Genomic DNA, 22,787 nt, shown 5'->3' with positions numbered 1-22,787 from the left:
ATCCCTCAGGATCGCCCATACGCGGCACTTTTTTTTTAAAGAACGGAACAACATTTGTCCTCTTTCTGCTCCCCACGTAATTCCCGTGGCCTCCATGGTTTCTTAAAAAAACAAAACCATAATAATCTGCCCAACTCTCCCTCCAGGACGCGGGGCGCCCCGCCTCTCCCCGTTCTCTTCCCTCTCCCCCTCCCCCTGTGCCCTTCCAAGCCTTTCGGCCCCCGGCAGACAAGGAAGGCAAGAGCGCGCGCCAGACGCCAGAACGTGCGTCTTTGCGCACGTCCTCGCGAAGAGCGCCGGAAGGAGAGCGCGCGGGTGAAGGGGTATTCTGCGGGGCCGCCGGGCGGAGGCGCGCGCCCGCCTGCTCGCTCGCTCGCCCGCCAGTCCGCGCGCCGCGGCGCTGTTGCTGTCGCCGCCACTGGTGCTGCTGCTGCTGTGCCGCCGCCGCTGTTGCCGCCGCCGCCGCTGGTGCTGCTGCTGCTGCTGCTGTGCCGCCGTGGCTGCGGGAGGCGGCGCTGGCTGGCGACTGGGCTCGCTCTAGTCAGCGGGCGAGGGAGCGAGCGAGCGAGCGAGAGAGTGTCTTTTAAAGATGGCCGGAGCGGCGGCGGCGGTGGCCGCTGGAGCAGCCGCCGAAGCAGCCCCCGCCGCGGTGGCCGTGGCGGCCCCGGGTCGGGCCTCGGCTGCGCCGCCCCCGCCGCCTGTGTACTGTGTATGCCGGCAGCCGTACGACGTGAACCGCTTCATGATCGAGTGCGATATCTGTAAGGACTGGTTCCATGGCAGGTAAATAACCCCCCCCCCCTCCCTTTCCTCCTTCTGCTGTTCCCCCTCCCCCCGGCCGCGGGGAGCCGACCCCCAGGTCCTGGGACCGCACGCTCGGGGCTGGGGACCGGGACTGCCCGCCGCGATCGGGGCCGGCTTCCGGGAGCCCCGTCTCCCTCCGCCAGCCGGGTACAGGCTGGCGACGAGGTGGCGACCGGGGTGAAGAGTCACCACAACAAACAGGAACAAAGGGGGCCCGAGAGTGAAGTTGGCAGAGGGGAGGAGTTGGCGTCGGGGACCGCGACTCGGGGTCCGGGGGGCTAGGTGTGGGGTTGGGGGGGCCCGCCAGCATCCCCCACCCCCACTCTTCGCTTTCACTGAAGGAGGTGGATGGGGGGGAAGGGCTCTTTGCCTCCGGGACGGGCTCGGGGCTTGCCCGAATTCTACGTCTAGAGCTTCCTTTCCTTCCTCTTTCCTTTCCCCCAACCCCCAGTTAAAATAAATTATGATTGTGTTTTCATGGAAACATTTCATCCCTCTGCTTGCGTCGGGGGGCGCGACGTCGTTGTAGCCTCCAATCGAAAGCCCCAGCCCCGCGAAGCCGTGCTCAAGTAAACATAGCAACAGATGAGGAGGCACGGTCTGTCGGGTACTTAAAAAAGAACTGGAAGGAGAAGAAAATTCCATCTTGTTAATTGGAAGTTTTCGGCTTCGTTCTCTCCCGAGGGGGCGGCAGGTTGGGAGGCAGAAATTGGCACCCCTCTTGGATGCTCCCTCTGCCCCCCGGGGAGTGGGACAGCTGGGCCGCTATGTAGGCGGGGGCAGGGGAAGAAGGTGGAGGGGGCAGCTCGGATTCCCGGCCCTTCACTTACTTCCCTCCCCAAAAGGAGAAACTTTACAAAGAGATTTCACATGGGCCGACCGACCCACGGGAGACCTTAGGACCGGCCTCGTCCTAGTCGCGCCCCCGCTCTCCCGGGGGCTTTACTGGAATGAACTTTGGTCAATTGTATCGGGGCTTGGAGTCTCGGTTGCGGCGGTGGCAAAGGTCGTTGCCAGAAGCGAGTCGCCTCCGTGTTTCTGGCTTTGACGTTTGTGGGAGCCGTGGGTCGGCCAGGCCGCCGACTCGTGTGTTTTGTAATCAAAGTGTGTGGCTAATAAAGGGCGGCGCCACAGCCTCCGGACTCCGGCGTGGGAGGGATTCTCGGGCATTTAAACAAAGAAACTAGTTACGAATGAGCCACCAAAGTCCTTTTTCGGGGGTTCTGGCATTGCCCTGGGGGAACCCTCAGGAGAAGTGAGTTCCTTGGCTAGGGTTGAGTCGAATATCTTGTCAAAATCAAGCCCCGGAGTGATGGCAGATATGGTGGCTGTGATTGTAGGAAATGTCCTTTGATTGACAGCAGGACATTTAAATACAGCCCCCATCCTCCTCCTCCTTCCCCTTCTTCCCCTTTGCAAAAACACAGCCTGGGACTAAGTATCTTTGGCGCCCTCCACTGGTTCGGGAAAAGAAGGCTGTTAAGTACTGTAATCTTGCTCGAGCATCTGTGCCCAGAATTCTGGAGATACCAAAGTGACAGGTCGGTTTTGTTTACTTCAGTAGCTCCTGGGGTAGGAAATCCTGGTATAAACAGTCTCAGTAAAAATATCTTCCAGATACTTAAGACGACAGATCCTTAAATTTAAGTAATTTAATATTTAGTTTTCCAAGTCGTTTGATGACCTTATTGCAATATAGAAAATTCACAAAATAAAATTTTAGAGTTGGAAGTAACCCAAAAGATCATCTTGTAGTTTTAGTTAATGGTGAATCAGGTGCATTGCCCACTGCTAATAAGTGATGGGTTCACATTATTTTAAATGGATTGAATATTTAATTGTACCTTGTAGCCTTGTGTACTTTTGATATCCTATTTCTGCATTATAACACTTCTTTACTTTGGTTACAGGCAAACTAAAATACATTTCCTAATTTTGGAACATAGATATATGATATTCAGATATCTTTTAACATATATAAAATTAAAAGTAAATAATTTTTTAATACAATGTACAGTTGTTGCTCATGTTAGATTAAATTGTAAAAAAGTTCGGGGCAGCTGGGTAGCTCAGTGGATTAAGAATAAGGCCCAGAGATGGGAGGTCCTGGGTGCAAATGTGGCCTCAGACACTTCCTAGCTATGTGACCCTGGGCAAGTTGCTTAACCCTCATTGCCTAGCCTTTACTGTTTTTCTGCCTTTGAACCAATACATAGTATTGATTCTAAGATGAAGGGTAAGGATTAAAAAAAACATAATTTTAAAAAGTGGATATGGATTTAAAAAATTATTTCACTTTTAGGTGTCTGATATTTTTACTGGTATATGTAGCAGTTAAGCTTATATTGCTAGTATCTTATAAAGAAATTTATGATTGTGAATTTTTAAGGGCAAAGAGATGAGGAATCTAGGAAAGGGGGATAAATTTTTTAAAAAATCTATGATGTGAATTAAGCTTGCATGATTTCATTGTAATTAGACTACTGAAATAAACTTTTCTGAGTATAGATCATTTTTTGTTATAAAACATTTGATGCTTTCCTTTGAAAGTAGAATAAAATTAAGTTATGTAGTTTGAAAATCATAACATTTAGAAATGCTGTGAAATTATATTACTTACATACAAAAGAAGTATTTTAAATCATTAGCATGTTAGATTGTTAATGAGATCTTGGCAATAAAGTAAAGTTCATTAATATAAGGGAATTATTTTCCCATAACAAACTATTGCTGTGTAATACTTTAAAAAATTGTTATTGGGGCAGCTAGGGGATTCAGTGGATAGAGAACCAGGCCCAAAGTTAGGAGGCCTTGCTTTCAAATATGGCCTTAGATAAGATTAGCTGTATGATCTGGGGCAAGTCACTTAGGCTCCATTGCTTAGGCCTTACTGCTCTTCTGTTTTAGAACCAATACTTTTAAAATAAATGCTTGTTAGTTTGATTGGTGAGGCCCAAAGTTAGATTTAGGTAGGCAAGTTCAAAAGCTTTTCAAAGGTTGTAAGACAGAGGTATCAGTACAGAAAATAGAAAGGCAAAGGAAAGAGAGATATAGTGGTTAGAATTAATAGGTCTTGTTTGCTGATTGATCCTGTAGGGAAAAGGAAGAGTCAAAGTCAACTCCCAAGGTTTTGAGCTATAGATAACTGGATCTGTAGTGGTGCCATCAACCAAAAGGGAAAATAAATTGGGATAGATTTCTTTTTTTTGGTGAGAAAATGAGGAATTTCGTTTTGGATATATTGAAATAAAGACCCCAGGGTACACAGGGCTAGAGATAATAGAATCAATAGATTTGGAGAGTAATTTCCATATTGATAATTGAAGTTACAGGAGTCAATGAGATGACAATAGACAGAATGGAAAAAGTAATAGGAAGAAGAGAGAGATAAGGAAAAGTCTTGGAAGGTACTATAAAACTAAAATGCCTGTATTTTTAGGAATGGATGAATGAATGAAAAAGCATTTATTTTATCCTGACTGTTAGCACTGGGGATACAAATAGAAAATCAAGATAGTTCTTGATCTTAATTTAAGGAGTTTGTTTTCTAATAGAAAAGCAACTATCTTCTTTATGTATCCTTCACTCTTTGACATTTCAGGTAAATGAGGAATTCCTGTGTTTATCTGTATAAGATAGTCTATAAATTTAAGGAACTAGTATTTCTATTTATTTGTTTCTTAACTTGATATTAAGATTCTCATATTTTTGGATTTGGTGATTAAGTCTGTTCTTTTTATTTATATATCTTAGGAAGATTTCCATTAAAATGGTTAGGTTTTTAAAGAGATGTTTCCTTATTTCATGATGCCCAAGAAATGATGCATAACTCTATCCCAAAAAATCTCTTCCTGAAATTAAACTGACAGGCTTAAATTTCATTTTTTTCCTCTTCAGCTTTTTAACCAACTCTTATTATAAATGTTGAACACTAATGTATTTCAGAAAAACAAGCCTGTCTACCTACAAACACATTCATGTTTTCTCTTTAAAACAACAAAACCTTTGATTGATCTGACCATCATTCTACCTAGTAGATCTATCACTCTCCTTTTTTGTGGCTACACCCCTTGAAAAGGCTGTCTCATTAGTTACCTCTATTTTTCCATATCTTTTAAACTAACATTTGCATTTGAGCTTCAGACTTCATTAGTCAGCTGAAACTGTCCTTTCTATTGATGCCTGATTGCCAAATTCCAGTGACCTTTTCTCAATTCTCATTCTTTTGATTTCTTTTCAGCATATGACAGTGTTGATTGCTATTGATGCTGAATTTGGATATCTTGTAGATTTCTCAAAATCAATATGCCCCAAATAGATATATTTTATTTTTTCACTGCCACTGCCGAAGTCTTCCTTTTTTCCAACTTTCCTATAACTGTTGGGGCACCCTCTTAAATCACCAGAGCACAACCTCATTGCCATCTTTGACATCCTTCATATCTAATACATTGCTGAATCTTGTCATTCCTGCCTTCAGAGCAGCAATCATCTACATCCCCATCTTTTCATTTATACAGCCACAACCCTGATTCAAGCTCTGTTTTCACCTTTTGTGTGTTACTCTTATTGCCTTCTAACAGGCCTTCCTGCCTCAAGTCTTCCCCATTTAATCCACCCACCACTGATCCCTAGGTCCCACCCAGTGAGTGACCTTCAGTGGCTCCCTAGTACTTTCAGAATTAAATATAAATAAGCTCCTCTGTTTGGCATTTAAAGTTCTCTGGGAGATAGGCCTCCTTCCTGCCTTCCAGTTTTCTTTTACTTCACTCTCCAGAATCATATTTGATATGTTCCAGCTACATTGGTCATTTGAATGCAATGCTACATCTCTTGTCTGGTTTTTACTCATTTTCTCACATACCTCTCACCACTGCCCCATCTTCCTTCAAAATTTACTTCATCCCAGTAGATCCAGGTAACTTTTCTGGGTTCCTTCAGCTACTAATTCCTCCCCCTTCCCCCCCCCCAATCCATCTACACTATATATGTATCTTATATCTACCTAGTTGTTTACATATTATTTCCACCACTAGAATGTGAGCTCCTTGTGGGTAGGCCCTTTTTTTTTCTTTTCCCCTTTGTATCCTCCTGCTGAACACAATGCTTGGTACATAGTAGATGGCTTAATAAATGGCTTGTTCCCCTGACTAGAACGATTATACGATTAAAAAATCTTGAATAATTAGTCTATTGATAGATACTTGCTAAGCATGTTCTATATGTAAGACCTTGTGACTATATTAACAGAATTTAAACTATAAGACCCTACCATTGCACAATGCCTAGCACATGATAAGCATTCATAAATGATTGCTCAATTAGCTTTCACTTCTAGCTGTTATGTTGCTATTGATATCTGATAAGTTATACATTATTGCTGCTTTTGGACATTCAGACTAACATTTCAGTAGATTACAGCAGTCTTATCTATATTTTGAGAAGCAGATGATCTGTTTTCATTTTCAAATTTAAAATTTTATTAAAAAAAGATTTTTTGGTAGCATTCAGAGGATTTTGCAGTATATAGGAAGGAACAGGTTTTAGGAATTGCTTATAGTGTGACTGCTGATCGGACTAATTCTAGAAACCCAAATTTCAGGACTGTCTCTGTTGTTGGCTAGTGATTTTAGGTAGGCTACTTCACTTCTCTGAGTGTCAATTTTCTCACTTAGAAAGTGAGAATTTATCAGTCAATCAATAATCGTTTATTAAGAGCCTACTTATTATGTGCCAGGTCTTATGCAAAACCTGAGGAGACAAAGGTGGGTAAATGGCAGTCTGTTTTCAAGGAGTTTCATAGTCCAGTGCAGTTGGAGACACTCTGAAAAACTACCAAAAAAGCAATAATACCAATTATATTACAACAGGATAATGGTGTAGGGAAGGCATTGGCATTTAGTGTCATCAGGAAAAGCTTCTTGGGGGCAGCTGGGTGGCTCAGTGGATTAAGAGCCAAGCCTAGAGATGGGAGGTCCTAGGTTCAAATCTGGCCTCAGATACTTCCCATCTGTGTGACCCTGGGCAAGTTACTTAACCCCCATTGCCTAGCCCTTCCCACTCTTCTGCCTTAGAACCAATACCTAGTATTGAAGGTAAGAGTTAAAAAAAAAAAAAGGAAAAGCTTCTTGTAGAATATGAGATTTTAGCTGGGACTTGGAGGAAATCATGGAGCCCTTGATGGGAGAGATGATAAGGGAGAGGCATAAGGAATAGACAGTAAATGCCTAGAATCAGGAGATGAATTTGGAGTATCTTGTGTGGGGAACCTGCAAGGTGATTAGGATCACTAGGGTGTTGTGGGGGGAGTGTAGGTATGTGAGGTAAATAAGTTGAGGAACTGTGAGGTAAGGGTGTTGAGTTATCAGCCCATATATTGAAGACCCCCTAGTGTCAGGGCAGAAGTTAGAGCAGAGAAAGTTTGTGAGCTAAGCACTAAATTGGAAGAAAGGTAGTGTCTTGGAGAGTAGTAGAAAACTGCTACCAGAATTTTGGTTGATTGGCAGATTTTGGTAGATATGGATGGAGTTCTTCAAAGGAGAGGTTGCTAAAAGGTGATGCTAGTAGAACTTAGAAACAGTCGAGAAGAATATTCCAGCTTCACTTCTGGAAATGGGGCTTTTCTTTCATTAAGAAGGAATAAGGTCTTTGTGAAAACCAAGTGATGGAAAGAATGGGAAAATAAAAGCTTTTTTAGATGAAAACACATTTGTTACCTATGGAACAGGCATTCTAGAGAGCACGGGATAATTATTTGTCCTCCGTGAATTTGTAAGAACTCTTCTAGCTATGAACTCAGAGTACTTTCATTCTTTCTTTTTTTGAGAGATTAGATATTAATAATGAAAAATGTTTGTACAAAAATATTCATAGCTGTGCTCTTTGTGGTGGCAAAAAATTGTAAAATGAGGAGGTGTCTCTCAATTGGGGAATGATTGAACAAATTGTTTATATGATGGTAATAGAATACTACTGTGCTATAAGGAACGATGAACTGAAGGATTTCTACACTTGGAAGAACTTCCAGGAATTGATGCAGAGTGAAATGAGAGATTATTAGATCTTCCAGAATACCTGAACTTTGTTTTAAGCTTTTTCTCTTTCTAGTTAAATGAAGTTTTTTGTTTTTTTGATCATAGCAGGAATAGTAATAGTGGAAACATGTATTAGGATGTGGGAAGTATGAAGTGAAGAACCTATGTGTAAAAAAAATCCTTTAATATAAAAGTTAATTAACTTAGGTAAGAGCAATCATAGTTAAGCCTTTATCAATGGAACTAAATGGAAATTAATTGCAATGTCAGCACCTATCTCGACTTCTAGGTATGTGGTACATTTATACTTTGCATCTGGACTAAATCAATTTAAATATGATAGAATTTCCTTAATTTTAAGAATTAAGTATCCTTTTCTTACCTTTTCACTTGAATGCTAAGTTTGTGATCTGATTCATCTTGAAGAATGTCTTTGTAAATTATATTAGTTTATCTGCATTCAAATGATATGCCTTGAAATAAAGTACATATATTATCCATGTGTCAGTGGAACTTTTATTTTAAATTGTTAACTTTTAAAAACTTAAAACTGCCTCATGGAGTAACAGTCTGCATGTTTTAATTTTCTTTTGAATATTGAATCTATTGATCCAGTACAAAAAGAATTCTAAACAACCCAGGTTTTATGTGAAACAACACTGACTGAAAGATAGACAAAATACCAAATATTGAATTTGTATGTGAATGACATTTGTTTCCCAGGATTTATCCTAGAGATGAGAACCAAGTGACCTTGTTTTGAGATTATGAGATTAAAAAATGGGAAAGGACCCTTGGGATGATCTGGTCCAACCTCCTCATTTTGCAAATTAAAAAACCAAGGCCAAAGGGGTCTTGCTTAAGTTTACAAAGATACTAAATAGCTGACCCACACTCTGTCTTAAAATCCAATGTTTTTTCCTATCATACCTTACTGTTTTTAGGGACTTGTTCTTGTAGGTGTTGGAACTGTTTGCAATTTATAGAAGAGATACTACAATTACTTGGTCTCGTTGACAACTTTTTCTTGTGATGGTTAATAGTCTATTTCATACTACAGATGCCTGTCATAAAAACGGGATAAGGAAGTGTTGTTGAAAATCTATCATTCATGTTGAAGACCCTATTTGTTTTGATATAGGGCTAAAGATAAGAACTAGACCTTTGATTTCACTGGTAGAGGGAATTCCTGGTTGATAAAACACTGCAAGGTCAGTACCCTCCCTGCAGCTTTTACTCTTAAGAGAGTAGTCCTGGCTTTAAGGCTTGACTATTGGCTACACCAGGGTCAAATGGAAATGGGAACCTGTGGGCCTCATTGATTAAGGAGACCATCAATTAACATTTATGTTGTATTGTGTTTTTATTTATTTTACAATTACATTTTAATCTGGTTTCAGCTGTTGATGTTTGACATCTCTATGGGTACATAGCAGACCCCAAAGTTTTCTTTTTTCCCTGAGAACAGACACCCTTCTCTGGACCCCCTTGTCTTTTTTTTTTTTGGTTTCACTTTTGAGTTTTGGTAGATGCTTTTTGAAACTAACCTGCCTTCAGAACACTCAAACTTCAGGATTAGCACTTTTTCCTGATCATTGCCTTATCTCTGCCTTTAAAAAAAAATACAGCTCCTTATTTCCTCCTAGATCATGGACTATCCTCAGGCATTCTCTCTGACTTAATGAAATGTGCTTATGGGTAGGGTACAGGTTACTTTTTCTAACTTGTTCCAGACTTCAGTTAGTGTTATTTTATCATCTGTTCACCAATGGTGTAAAAATATTTATCCTGGAAAGGGATCTGGAATTATAGAAAAGAGGGCATTAATGGAGGGTTCTATATACCTCACGGAATGACCAAAAAAGAATTTGCAAGTTAGAGAGTAGTGGATGTTAGTTAGCCCTGCAGGTTAGTTTGGTTTAGGTGATGAGTTTATGCCAACAGTAATAAAGAAGACATAAATGAGACTGATAATGGGGAGACCTTTGAAAGTGAGAATGAACAGTTCAATGTGATTCATGGTTAGCCACTGAAGATTCTGGAGCCAGGGAATGACATGATGGTACAAGTTTGTTTGGTATATTCTTTATGGGAGATTTCATGCTCTTTTTTGTTGTTAAGAGGAAGGGCGGTGGGAGAGAAGGAGAGGGAGAGGTGTGTTTTCAATTTGGGTCTGCTTTGCCTCTAACTCAATATTCCCTTCATCCCTCTCCAATCTCTAGTTAGTTTTGGCTTTTCCCCAGTAAAATCCCAAAGTGCTCAATAATCTACTTGTGGAATAATTTTTGAACCAATGAAATGTTAGCTCAATGATTGTTCCTAGGCTAATAAGTGTCATATGTCTTTCAGATGGCTATATTAGCACATAAGAGCAATACGGTAACACTTCATTTATCCAACAGCAAGGGGAATGAAGTGTTCTAAATCAATATATTTTCCTGATAACTGAAACCTGCTTCTTCTAAGAATGGAAACTTTTTGATACCTTAACTGTTTTTGATGATGGCTTAGAGAATAACTAGGAATGAGCTCATATCTTCATACTCAGATGAATCACATCCAAGGTTATGCAACAATTTGCAGATGTGATTACAGAACCACTTTTGGTAATCTTTTAGGAATATTGGAAATGAAAGAGTTGCCAGATGGCTAGAATCTCAAAAAATATTCTGATTTTCAAAATGGAGAGGGTTTTGATGCAAGAAACTATTGGTCAGTAAACTTTACATCTCTAGAAAAACCCCAGGATGAATTATTAAATAAATGTTTTGGGTGTACTTAGAAAAAAGAAGTAATCATTGGAAGCCAGCATGGGTTTCCTAAGGACAAATTGTGGCAAATTAACCTCATTTTCCATTTTGGTGTTGTGACTAGAGATTAAAAGATTAGGAGGGTGCTGTAGAAATATCAGAAATATATCTTATTTTTTATATGCCTATAGATAAAATGATGAAATTGGGTCTGAATATTAGTATAGTTAAGTGGATTTTTCGACACTTGCATTTTTTGTTAATTAAACTGTTTTAATCCAAGTTGTTAAAAATAATTGATTAAAAGAGACTCAAAGACCAAAGTCTGTGGTACAATAATTAAGGACCTCCCTCTCCACAGAGATCTGTAATCCTTTGATTAATGGGTAAGGTTGCAAAGAGACAGATTTATTTTTCTGTCAGGAACAACTTTCTAACATCTATAAAGGGTATGAACTGCCTTGAGAAGGTGGCAGGTTCTCCCTTATTGAAGAACTTTAGGCATGTGTTAGATGACCACTTGTTTGGTTTGTGATAGTAGGGATTTCTTTGGGGTATGGGTCAGGCCTAGATAATCACTGGGGTTATAATTGATGATCATCTAGTCTAATAACTTATTTTTATATAAGAAAAAAACTGAATCACAGAATAAATGTTGAATTGATTAAGACTAATATTGTATTGTGAGCTTTGCAGAGCTGACTTCAATCACCACATAAAGTCCAATTCATGGATGAAGTACATATAGTATGTAAGGACATAAAGTACAATTCATGAATTCATTCAAAAAACAAAATACAGACATGCTTTTTATCCATTGTTGCTGCTTCTCTCTTTTTATGAATGCCTCTTAATCGAATGAAACACCCAGACATATGTATTTACAATATGGCAATGTCATCTTTATGGCATAGGCTCATGCAGATTTCAAAGGGACAATTTTAGTTACTGAGAAATAATATTAGATAAAGTGGATTTTAATTTTTTTTCAGGGTCACTTGAAAGTAATCTATGATGACTTTTTCTTCTAAAAGAGATATAAAAGCCCCCTATCAGAAAAGCTAATCACAGAATAAGAAGAAAAAATTCAAAGAAAGTATTGAATTGCCACAACACATCCTAAAAGACCTGATGGTCCATTGTGTTCAACTTCACGTGTGATAATTAGCAGCATATTTGTGTGCAATTAAAAGAAGATAAATTCTATTTGTCATCCCCAAATTTGCCAAGGCACCTGTACAACTTGAGATGGGTTTGTTTTCAGAGTATTGGAGGTGTTCAAAAGAGTTGGGAGTTTAAATGATAAATTTAAAAAATGGAGGCCCCTCCCAGAAAAAATACAAAGTATTGGTTCTAAGGCAGAAGGTAAGGGTTGTTGGTTTTTGTTTTTGTTTTTTTAAAGAAAGAAATAGCATTAAAGGTTAACATTCAAGACATATATAACTGGAAAACTGAGTCGAACATAGAGCCAGTGTGAGCGTTAATATAGCTAATGTCCATGTGCTCTATGATATATTCATACATTGTCAAGAGATTTGAGGAAGTCTCCCAGCATTTTAGGTGGATTCCTTTATTGGATTATGGTAGGATATGAACAAGAATTGAATTAGACAAGAAATGTGCAAGAAAAACAAGATAATCACATGATCCAGTAAAGTACTGAAGAAGTTATTGAGTGAATTATTTGTGAAACTCTAGTCTGACCTCTAGTGGAAATTATGAACTACAAAACGGACCTTGTGATACAGACACAGCAGTTTCAAATCTTGCATCTTATGCTTATTACCAGTGTAAGTGAACAAATCACTCAATCTCCATTAACCTCAGTTTCCTTATCTGCAAAAGAAGTGAATTGGACTAATGACATCTGAGGTCCTTTTCTGCTCTAGATTATGATGTGATAAAATAAAATTTCATTTTTCATTAATGCAGTAAATATTTTTCTTAAATGTACACTGCCACAAAGTCTTAACCGTATCTCATCATAACCTACTATCATTCTACCTCACCCTATATCTTATTCCTTCTAATTTATCCTTTTATCTTCATTGAAATCTTAGGCACCTCCATACCTAAGTGCTTTCTTAGACCCATGCTTCCACTTTACTTTCCTCCCTCCCCAAAATCAGTAAGCCCTCTCTAGTTCACAAATTCAACTCTACTCTTCCACCCTCAGATTTTTCATCCTTTTGTTCTATTGTAGTTTTATCCCTTGCTAAACTACAGTTTTTTTATTATTCCCATCATGAGCCTTCTTAGCTCCTTACTCATATGCTACTGAATGGAACTAGAGGAAGTCACATAAGCGTGCTGACTGAATACCCTCACATTTTCCATTTAATCTCAGCTAAGCCTTCAAAGCTGGAAGGCAATCCTTATATTTCTCCTTAATTGATTCACTATTTCACTGGTTTTCCCTGTTCCAAAGATCTTTACTCCTTACACCTCATACTTTACTTCTTTCCCTACCCTCTCAGCCAAGAACCATGACTCTTTGCTGAGAAAATTAAAGACATTTGCCATGAGCTAGCTCCCTCTTTTCCCCTTCTCTTCATTTTAGAAACTTTTTTACTTCCCCCATTCTCTTTTCTACCAATTGAAATGATCAATAATGAAGTGACCCTTTTTCTTGCTAAAATGAATTCCTGGCTCACTATCGGGGTTATGCTGAACTGAGGGATGGTCATGGCGGCACAGTGCTCAGGTTTGGTGCGACAGACTCTCCCAGCCATAGCCCTCTCCCTCCGAACCTCTTCTAGACGGCTCTGTACAGCAACAAAACAGAAAAATAATGGCCAGAACTTAGAAGAGGATTCCAGTCAAAATGAACAGAAGATAGACAATACCTCTACAGAGAAGACACTAATTGAAGAAAAGGTCAAATTAGAAGAACAGCTGAAAGAAACTTTGGTATTCAAGGTTTCTGTAAGGATTTACTAGAAGTTGCTGACATTTTGGAAAAGGCTACAGAAAGTGTCCCAAAAGATGAAATAAAGGAAGAAAATCCTCATTTGAAGAACCTATATGAGGGTCTTGTTATGACTGAAGTCCAGATTCAAAAAGTATTAAAAAAACATGATTTGCTCAAATTAAATCCTCTTGGTGACAAATTTGATCCCTATGAACATGAAGCTTTGTTCCATACTCCAATAGAGGGGAAGGAGCCTGGCACTGTTGCACTAGTAAACAAAATTGGGTATAAGCTACACAGGCGAACCTTGAGACCTGCTTTGGTGGGTGTTGTTAAAGAACCATAACAACCTAACTCATTTCTCCCCTCCACTCAAATGCCATTCAGCTATTAAACGGATACTTCCTCCTTCACTTGTCACATTTCCCCTGCCCTTCGTGGAAGACTTAAAGTAACCAGTGGCTCAACAGAAAATTCAGCCAGTCTCAAAGTTGCATTATTTAATGAACTGAATAATTCGGAAGGTCTGCAAATTGATTTTAGTATTGTATACTTAAAGAACAGAGCCTCTGAGGCACTATTGTACATGTATAGTATCTCGAATAATGTTTTATCTCTTAAAAACCCTGGCTACTTAAAAGCTGTGTTCAAAGAATAAAATGTCTCCAGGAATTCTTAAAAAAAAAAAAAAAGAATTCCTCCATATTGATTGATTACCATCCCTTCCAAACTTTTCTAGCAGATTACACCCTTCAGTTGGTTCTCCTTTTTGTCTAATCTTTAATACCTTTCCTACTGTCTTCACATATGATCAAATTTCCCTCATACATCAAAAAACAAAACAAAAAACTTTGCTAATTCCCTATTATTCTTTTTAGCTATCATCTCCTCTACTTTTCCCAGTCAAACCACAGAAAAAGCAGTCTCTACTACCTGCACTTCCTTTTTTCTTTCCTTAAATCTTTCCATTCTTTTGTCTTACCACATCCATCAATTGAAACTCCTTTTTCCAGACTTATCAACCACTGCTGATAGTCTTTTTTTAGTTCTTATCCTTCCAGATCTCTCTGCTGCATTTGACATTGTCCCCCTACATCCTCTCTCTTTTTTTTTTTTTGGTGACATTCTGGTCACCTGGTTCTCTTCCTACTTGTCTCACCATACCTTCCTCATCTCTTATCAACCATTTCATGTCCTCTGTGTTCCCTAGGTCTCTTTCCTGGGCCCTCTTCCCCTCTTCTTTCTATATACACAGCCTATTTTGATGATTTAATCATGAGTTACATTATCATCTTAGTGCTGGTGACTTACATGTCCAAATATCCAGCTCTAGTCTCTGCTGAGCTTAAGTCCTTCATCACAAACTGCCTATTGGGTATTTCAAACTGGATGTCGGATGTCCAGGAGGCATCTCAGAAACAGCTGGTTCAAAATGGAGCTCAAACATCTCTTCAAACACATTCTTTTCCTAACTTTCAGATTTTTGCCAAAGGCATCACCATCTTCCAGTCTTTTTCTTTTCTTTTTAAAAAAATTAAGAATATTTTTCCATGGTTACATGATTCATGTTCTTTCTCTTCTCCCTCTCCCCTCCTAGAGCTGATGAGTAATTCCCCTGGGTTATACATGTATCATTGTTCAAAACCTATTTCCATATTATTAATTACAGTCTTTTTTTAAACCTTTACCTTCTGCCTTAGAATTGATACTAAGTATCATTTCCAAAGCAGAAGAGTGGTAAGGGCTAGGTAATTGGGGTTAAGTGATTTTCCCAGGGTCACATAGCTAGAAGTTTTTTATGTTAAATTTGAACCCAGGACCTCTGTTTTCCAGGCCTGGCTCTATTCAGTGAGCCACCTAGCTGCCCCTGGTGTGTGTAGTTTTCAAAGTGAAGTATATTCTACATATACTCTTGTTCTCTGTATACTTGTATGTGTACCTGTTTCCTACCTTGATGGAATGTTAAACTCCTGAAGAGGAAGAATTTTTTCATATTTTGTATTTGTAGTTTAATAGATGCTTAATATATGCTTATATGTTGACAAATTGCAAATCTCTGTTTTAGGTACAGAGTAAGTTATAAAGATATGCAAAACATAATTCTACTTTAGGGAACTTGCCAGTCTATTAGAGATAGTACAATTTAGGGTTTGCATCTAGCGTTCATGAAGATTGTCTATAGTTGAAGTACCTTTTGGTTTAATATTTAATGAGAACATATACCTTATTTTACTCAATTTTAGAAATGCACTGGTTGCAGTAGGCATTTGACAGTCTCTGCTATTCACTCTTCCTGATTGCACTCTATCTCCCCTCCAATTTATCCTTCATACTGCTGTCAGAAGAATTTTTTCATAGATCTGATCATGTTAGTCATTTGCTCAAAAGTTTTTAATGACTTCCCACTATCTAAATACAGTTGTAATACCTTTGGGTGCTATCTAGGGACCTCTGCCATCTGGCACAGTCCTTTTCTTGCCTCTGTCATAGCATGACCTCCATACCCTTTCTGTTCTAGCTATACGGGTCTACATTTTGTCCTCTCAGTACTTGACATAATCTGTGTCAACTAGTGGCAAATTTTTTAGCTAACATGATTTTTAAAGACCAATTTCATAAATATAAGATTGGAGATAGTGGTTCGTAGATAGAAGTTGACCTGAAAAATATCTGGAACCTTGGGTGGAGTTTATACAAGTCAGCTTTGTAATCTAGCAGCTCCAAATGCTATGTAGTCTAATGCTTCATTAGGTGGGGAATGGTGTTCAGTACAGTAGTTGTCATTATACTTTGCACTTGTTAGATCATATCTGTAATATTATATTAAATTCTGTTTACCATATTTGAGGAAGGAAGTTGGGAAGCTAGAGAGCTTCTAGAGAAGGGCAGCCAGGATGATGAGAAAACTCAACATCATGCCATATAGATTGAAGGAACTAGGGGTTTTCAGCCTGGAAAAAAGTAAAGACTTGGGGAAAACGTAACTATCTTATATGGGCAGAATTAGGAGTAGATGGAACTTGCAAGGAAGAAGATTTTAAAAGTGTGAAGTAAGGAAACACTTCTTACAGAGCTAACCAGATATGGAATATGTTGTCTTGGGATGTCATGGGTTTTCTTTCATAGAAGTTCTCAAGTTAAAGAAGAAAGATAACTTTGGGGGAATGTGGTTGAAATAATTCTTACTCAGGTATGGGTTGAGTTGATCAGCTTGATCAAGTTTAATGACAAGAAACTGAGTGAATGGGTAAAGCTCTGTAAAACTGACATAGAGGAAAGCCCCATAGAATGGTTGGCTTCATTGTGTGTTGTTAAGGTCTATGGCAAGGAATCTTAGTCCACAGACATTCCAAGAATATTGTAAATACTAGAAATGAGCAAATAAAAGCTTTGCTCTGATTTGGAAAAAAAAAAATTTTTTAGACCGGATTAAAATAACTTCTGAAGTCCTTTTTAACCCTGAAATCCTGTGATTCTGTGAGACATTTATTGATTACCACTGCTACCACAGTTATAGTTTCTAATCAAGATCACAAACTATGTATAGGTTTCAAACGTTTACAATTCTAGTCATTGAGCTAACATATACTTTATAGCTCAGTATCGATTGTTAGTGGTAATGAGTTCTTCATTTAAGATCACAGGAAATTTGGAGCGAGAAAAATCATTTATAGGTGTAACACTTGGAGAAAACTTCACAGGAGATAAAATTTGCATTGGGCCTTGGAGGATGGTGTAGTATTTTGCTAGTTGAATAGGAGAAAGAATACATTTTAGGTAGGAGAAATAGCTAACCAAGCCTACTGAAAAAAAAACTTTAAAAATTAGCTACCTAGTCTTGTGACATCAAAAAAGAGAATATAAATGGGAGCAATGGGGGTGGGTTTGGGGGTAGGGATTGTGAAAATGTTTTCAAATCCCAGGGCATTCTGGTTAGTCATTAATTCAACTCTGTTCTCCTCAAGTGTCAAAAGAATGCCAGCTAAGCAATAATATCTGAAGATTAAGACAATGAAAAGTGCTAAAGTTGTCACTGTCCCACTCACCAAATGGCAGTGAAGCTCTTCTTCTGTAAACAGAAGCTGTTCAGCAAAGGTCAGATTGTTACCACTATAGAAAGGATGCCAAAATGCTGCTCTTTGGAAATCGAAAGATTTTACCTTTTGGGTTAGCAGTTTGAACACGTGTGCATGTGCACACGTGCTTTTTTTTTTTTTTTTGGTCAGGAGAAACTGTGATTTTGTGGTTGAAAGGACTCCAAAAATCTTTGAACAGAATTTTACTTTAAACCGAAATGTGATTTTACAAAATTATTTTTAGAGAGAGCTACACTTTTGACTGTTTTGACTATTAGAGTACCAATTCTTACTTGTTATTTTCATAGGCTTTATAAAAAAACTTGTTTTTCCTTTTGTATGTTTATTTCTTGATTTGGTGTTAACTATTTCCAAAAGATTTGTTTTGTTTATTTATGTTTAATATGCAACATAAAGTCGAGAAGCAAAGAGCCAGAGGTTTTGTTCTGTAAAGGTTTTTCCTCCAACAATGAGGCAGATGGGATATTCTTTTCAAGATGTTTAAACTCCATTCTTGAACCAAATACCTGAAGATATTTTACATTAAAAAACAAAACAAAACAAAACAAAACATCAAGGCTTAAGTATCTTTTGTCACAGCTAACATCATTTCTAGTTCTGCCTTTGAATTTTGGATCTTTAAGTTTGTAACAACAAATATAATCTTAAGGATTATATTTATTTTCTTAAATGATATTACATGCCTAGCAGAATTATAAAGTGGTAGAGAATTAGGAAGGAGGACAAAGTTTGCTAAGACAGAGTCTGGAAGAGGATGAAGACCCACAGTGGTATGCTATTAAATGATTAACAACTTAGACTCTGGGGGGGAAAAAAGCTATGCAGGGGGCAGCAGGGTGGCTTAGTGGATTGAGAGTCAGGCCCAGAAACAGGAGGTCCTGGATTCAAATGTGGCCTCAGACACTTCCTAGCTGTGTGACCCTGGACAAGTCACTTAACCCCCATTGCCTAGTCCTTACTGCTCTTCTGTCTTGGAACCAATACAGTGTTTTAGAATTAAAAACAAAATCTATGGACAACATACTTTTAGATTTAATTTGCATTATTAACATTTTCTCCATCACTTTTTAAGGTCTAGACAGTTGAAAAAACAATAAATCAGCTCTGATTTGGAAGGTTTGAAAATTCCCAAGCTGTAAATGGTCATACTAAAAAACCATTTGAACTGACTCCAGCCTGCCCTTGGATAAGACATATTTAGAAATAAAGTGCTTTGTGAGTTTTGTGAGAAAGTAGGAATGGCCACTTTGGAGGCCACTGAGATTGAGATGAATTTGTTATAAAAAATATAGATTACAAACAAATAAGGAATATTTGATAGGTGTTAACTGATTCAGATGTGGTAATTGAGGAAGAAATTGACAGTATTCTATAAGGTCTATAGATTTGAACTTAAATATTTACATTAAATAAATAGTATAATGTAGTGGAAAGAATACTGGACTGGAATCAAGATCTTTGAGTTAAAAAAACTGTTATAACATGTATTAGCTATTTGACCTTAGACAAGTCATTTCATTTCTCTGCGCCGTAACTTGTTCATAAAATGAAAGTAATACTTTTAACCACCTAATTTGTATTATTCTTGTGAGGAAAGTACTTAATAAACCTTGAAATTATATAGAAATATGAATTATACTATGGTTTAGTTACTTTAATATCTTATAACCATTTCTTGAAAACACTTTTAATGTACTCTCAGAGGAAGTTGTTATTCTATGCCATAGGTTTTACTATCAAGTTTGTGTCGCTCTTTATTCTTTGTGTTCTTGTTTCTTCTTTAAAAAAAAAAGCTGCAACATGAGTAGATTTTATAGGTTTTATAACTATTTGTCTTCACGTTGGACCATATTTTCTGTTTTTAAATTAACTCAAATGTTCTTTTTTATTTTATCTTGATATTTTTACAAAATCATCATCATCCTCAGAAATATTTAAGAAGTCTTTGTCCACTGGGATATATATTCTAAATTGATGATAGGTTCCCCTTTTATCCAGTATTCTCAGTGATGGGCATATATTCTAAAGATATGACACAGAATTCTACATATCACAAAATAATAGTATCTGCACTTTTTATGGTAGCAAAAAATTATCATCAGAGTGGGTATCCATTGATAGAGAGTGTATAACAAGTTGTGGTATAGGAATGTAATGGAATACTCTTGTATTTTTAGAAATAATTATGAAGAATTCTGAGGTACATGGAAATATTTGCAGAATGAAGTAAGCAGAACTAAATCATTCCAATAAGGTAAATGTAAAAGGCAGTTGAACTTCTAATTCATTGGAATGACAAATCTTAGTATAGGTAAACAGATAATGAAAAACATACTTCTTCCTCTATAGAAAGTTGAAAGGAATAACTTGATTATTGGATGTACATCAAACAAACTTTAAGTTGATTTTACTGAACTGTTAGGAAATATTGGGGTAGGAGGTGTGTGTGGCATGTGGAGATAGTCTTTATTAGCTATTCTGCTCTATAAGTAACATATTTTTCTATTTTTAGGGACTTTCACTTTTATTATCATCCTACTTTGATGCCTTATTACAGTTTAAAGGTGATTCTTGGTTTTTGAAAGAGATGCCAGTAGAGCATAGGCTCTGGCGGGAGCTATCAAATTAAAAAGTTGTAAATATGGACACATCACCAGGCCCACATATTCGTTGGCCCACTTTCCTAGATAAGTTTAAGAAGATTATTATTAAATTGGTTACAGTACAAAGTATTTTTCCACACTGACTACATTTGAAAAAGCATCTACTAAGTCCTATGAGGACCTGAGGATTTCTGAATTTAAGTATTTAGCTTTTAGGAATACTGTGTTTAGTCACTCTGCTATACTAAGGAACAATTGAAATTGCATTTTGATTTAGTCAATTTCTTTTTAAAAAAAATTATAAATTCCATTTTCATTTAGGTATTTACATTCCTAATCTTGAAATTTCCACTAGACAATGACATGCTTTTTCTTTATGCATTAAAAAAAAATTATTCTAAACTTAATAGCTTAAACAAAAAGCTCCTTAATGAAAGAAAGAAGTAGTGTCTGAATTGAGGACCAAGAAGTAATCTACATGAAATGGCAAACTTTAGTTATTTTATATTTGTTGTTGTAATACCAGTTGACTGTAGCTGAAAGTGTCAAAAAATTCTCTACATTTTTCTTCTGTTATTATTTATATTAAGTCATAATTAATTTATATTGCTCTATTTATATTTTCTTTACTCAGCATCATTTCTGGCCTTCCTCTATTTCTTCATATTTGAACTTTTCATTTGTAATTTCTTTTGGTATAATAATGTGCCATTTTATTTACATATCAAATTTGGTCAGTTACAGGAAATGTTAGGTATTTCTGGTTTCCATTTTTTATGAGTAACACTGCACTGATCATTTAAAAAACCTAAATAAGTTTTTGATATGATTAGAGTACATCCATAGTAATGGAATCATTGAGACAAAAGTTGTGAAGTTTTGTAGCCCTTTTTTTTTTTAAGTTTTAAAAACATTTTATTTGGTCATTTTCATACATTGTTCATTGGAAACAGATCATTTTCTTTTCCTCCCCCCCAACCCCCCACCACCCCTTCCCTAGCCGATGCGCGATTCCGTCTGGGTATCACATGTGTCCTTACTCTGAACCCATTTCCTTGTTGTTGGTATTTGCATTAGGCTGCTCATTTAGTGTCTCTCCTCGATCATGTCCCCTCAACCTCTGTAGTCAAGCAGTTGCTTTTCCTTGGTGTTTTTACTCCCTCAGTTTGTCCTCTGCTTGAGGATAGTTTGGTTTTTTTTTCCTCGTAGATCGCTGCAGGTTGTTCAGGGATGTAGCTCTTATTGTGTGATTTAACATTCAGCTCAAGAATCTTGTGTTAATTATAGATTAGTGCCTAGTATGTGCCAGGTAATGTGCTAGGTATTGAAATCTAAAGCCAAAAAATGAAGCAATCTAGAATTAATCTTTAATAATCATTGCTTTACAAATTTGGTCTTTATTTTTCCTATGTTTATTTCCATCAAAGTGTCACTACATCTTACTTTCTGATTAAATTTTGCCTGATTTAAAATGTTAAGCAATTTTTTAGTAATGTTTAATTTACATATTTCAGCATTTTAAAGTTATCCTAACTAAAAATTAATTGTTGCGAGTACTGATCCTAATAATCAGAAAGGTAGATTATTGTCATTGATATCAATGCACTCAAGGAAATAAGTCACTCACTTCTGAGTGGTTATTAAAATATTGGGCTTGGAAACAGATTTAAAGAGCTTTAGAGTTGAATGGCTTATTTAAACCAGCTCTTAAATGAAGCATAATTTTACTAAATGGTATGAAAATGAGTAGAGTTATAGTATTCTTCTATATCTAGGTAACTGGGCTTAACCTTTTATGAATAGGGTGTAGCCCTCCTCTCAATTTTGAATTTTATCATCTCGGATACTAGACTAATGGGTTCACTGTAGTTATAACATCTGAAACAGTTGCTGTGGCTTGTCTTTTTTGCTATGAGAATGTTAGAGCCATATTTTTTAATTTACACAGTGTCAGTGATTTGAGAGTCATTGTGGCTTAAAACAAAATAGTTTTGACATTCCTGCTAGCTTTCAATAGTGTGGAATTCATTTAAATTGCTCCTGATCTTTTGAAGTTTCTTTCCAAGTTTGCGTCGTAGTTCATTAGGCAAGTGAAATACAATTTTAACATGTGCTGGCAGTGTGAGTAAATATGTGTGTGTGCACACACACACACATGCACACACAACTAGAATTGTTGGCAGTTTTAGTTTTAAATTTATAAGGTTAAGCCTTGCAAAAAATACAGTGTTTGGTATAGCTTTCTTTTTATTTCTGATTCTAAATTTTGTTTTTTTTTTCTGTCTTAGCTGTGTTAGAGTAGAAGAACATCATGCTGTTGATATTGACCTGTATCACTGTCCTAACTGTGCAGTTCTCCATGGATCTTCCTTAAGTAAGTATGAAATGTGCAAAGTAAATATCAGTGCAGCATATATAATATCCCATGCTAACTGGTTATGTCATTGTCATGTACTATTTCAAAAAAATGTTTTGTAGGGGACATTAGGAATGAGTTATAAAACTATTATTAAACCATTTCCAGATCAGTAAGTTTGGGTATTAAAATTATCAAGAATTGTCAAAACAAAGTGAAAATATGTTCTGAT

The 22,787-nt window shown here is 37.4% G+C and overlaps 1 protein-coding gene and 1 pseudogene across 1 annotated transcript in view; both read left to right on the top strand.

The window, feature by feature from the left end:
* Positions 1–368: 368 nt before the first annotated feature.
* Positions 369–22,787, top strand: part of KDM7A (lysine demethylase 7A) — a 113,048-nt gene continuing 90,629 nt past the window's right edge. The window contains exons 1-2 of the mRNA XM_001367912.4: positions 369–783; positions 22,488–22,573. Of these exons, the coding sequence (XP_001367949.2) occupies positions 590–783; positions 22,488–22,573 (280 nt within the window). The 5' untranslated portion in view covers positions 369–589. The remainder of the gene's footprint in view (positions 784–22,487; positions 22,574–22,787) is intronic.
* On the top strand, positions 2,736–17,364 carry LOC130454602 (grpE protein homolog 1, mitochondrial-like; annotated as a pseudogene).

The sequence above is a fragment of the Monodelphis domestica genome, chromosome 5 (genome assembly GCF_027887165.1).
Source record: "Monodelphis domestica isolate mMonDom1 chromosome 5, mMonDom1.pri, whole genome shotgun sequence".
NCBI classification, from domain to species: domain Eukaryota; kingdom Metazoa; phylum Chordata; class Mammalia; order Didelphimorphia; family Didelphidae; genus Monodelphis; species Monodelphis domestica.
Note: the sequence above shows the minus strand (reverse complement) of the source record. Positions and strands in the feature narration are given on the sequence as shown.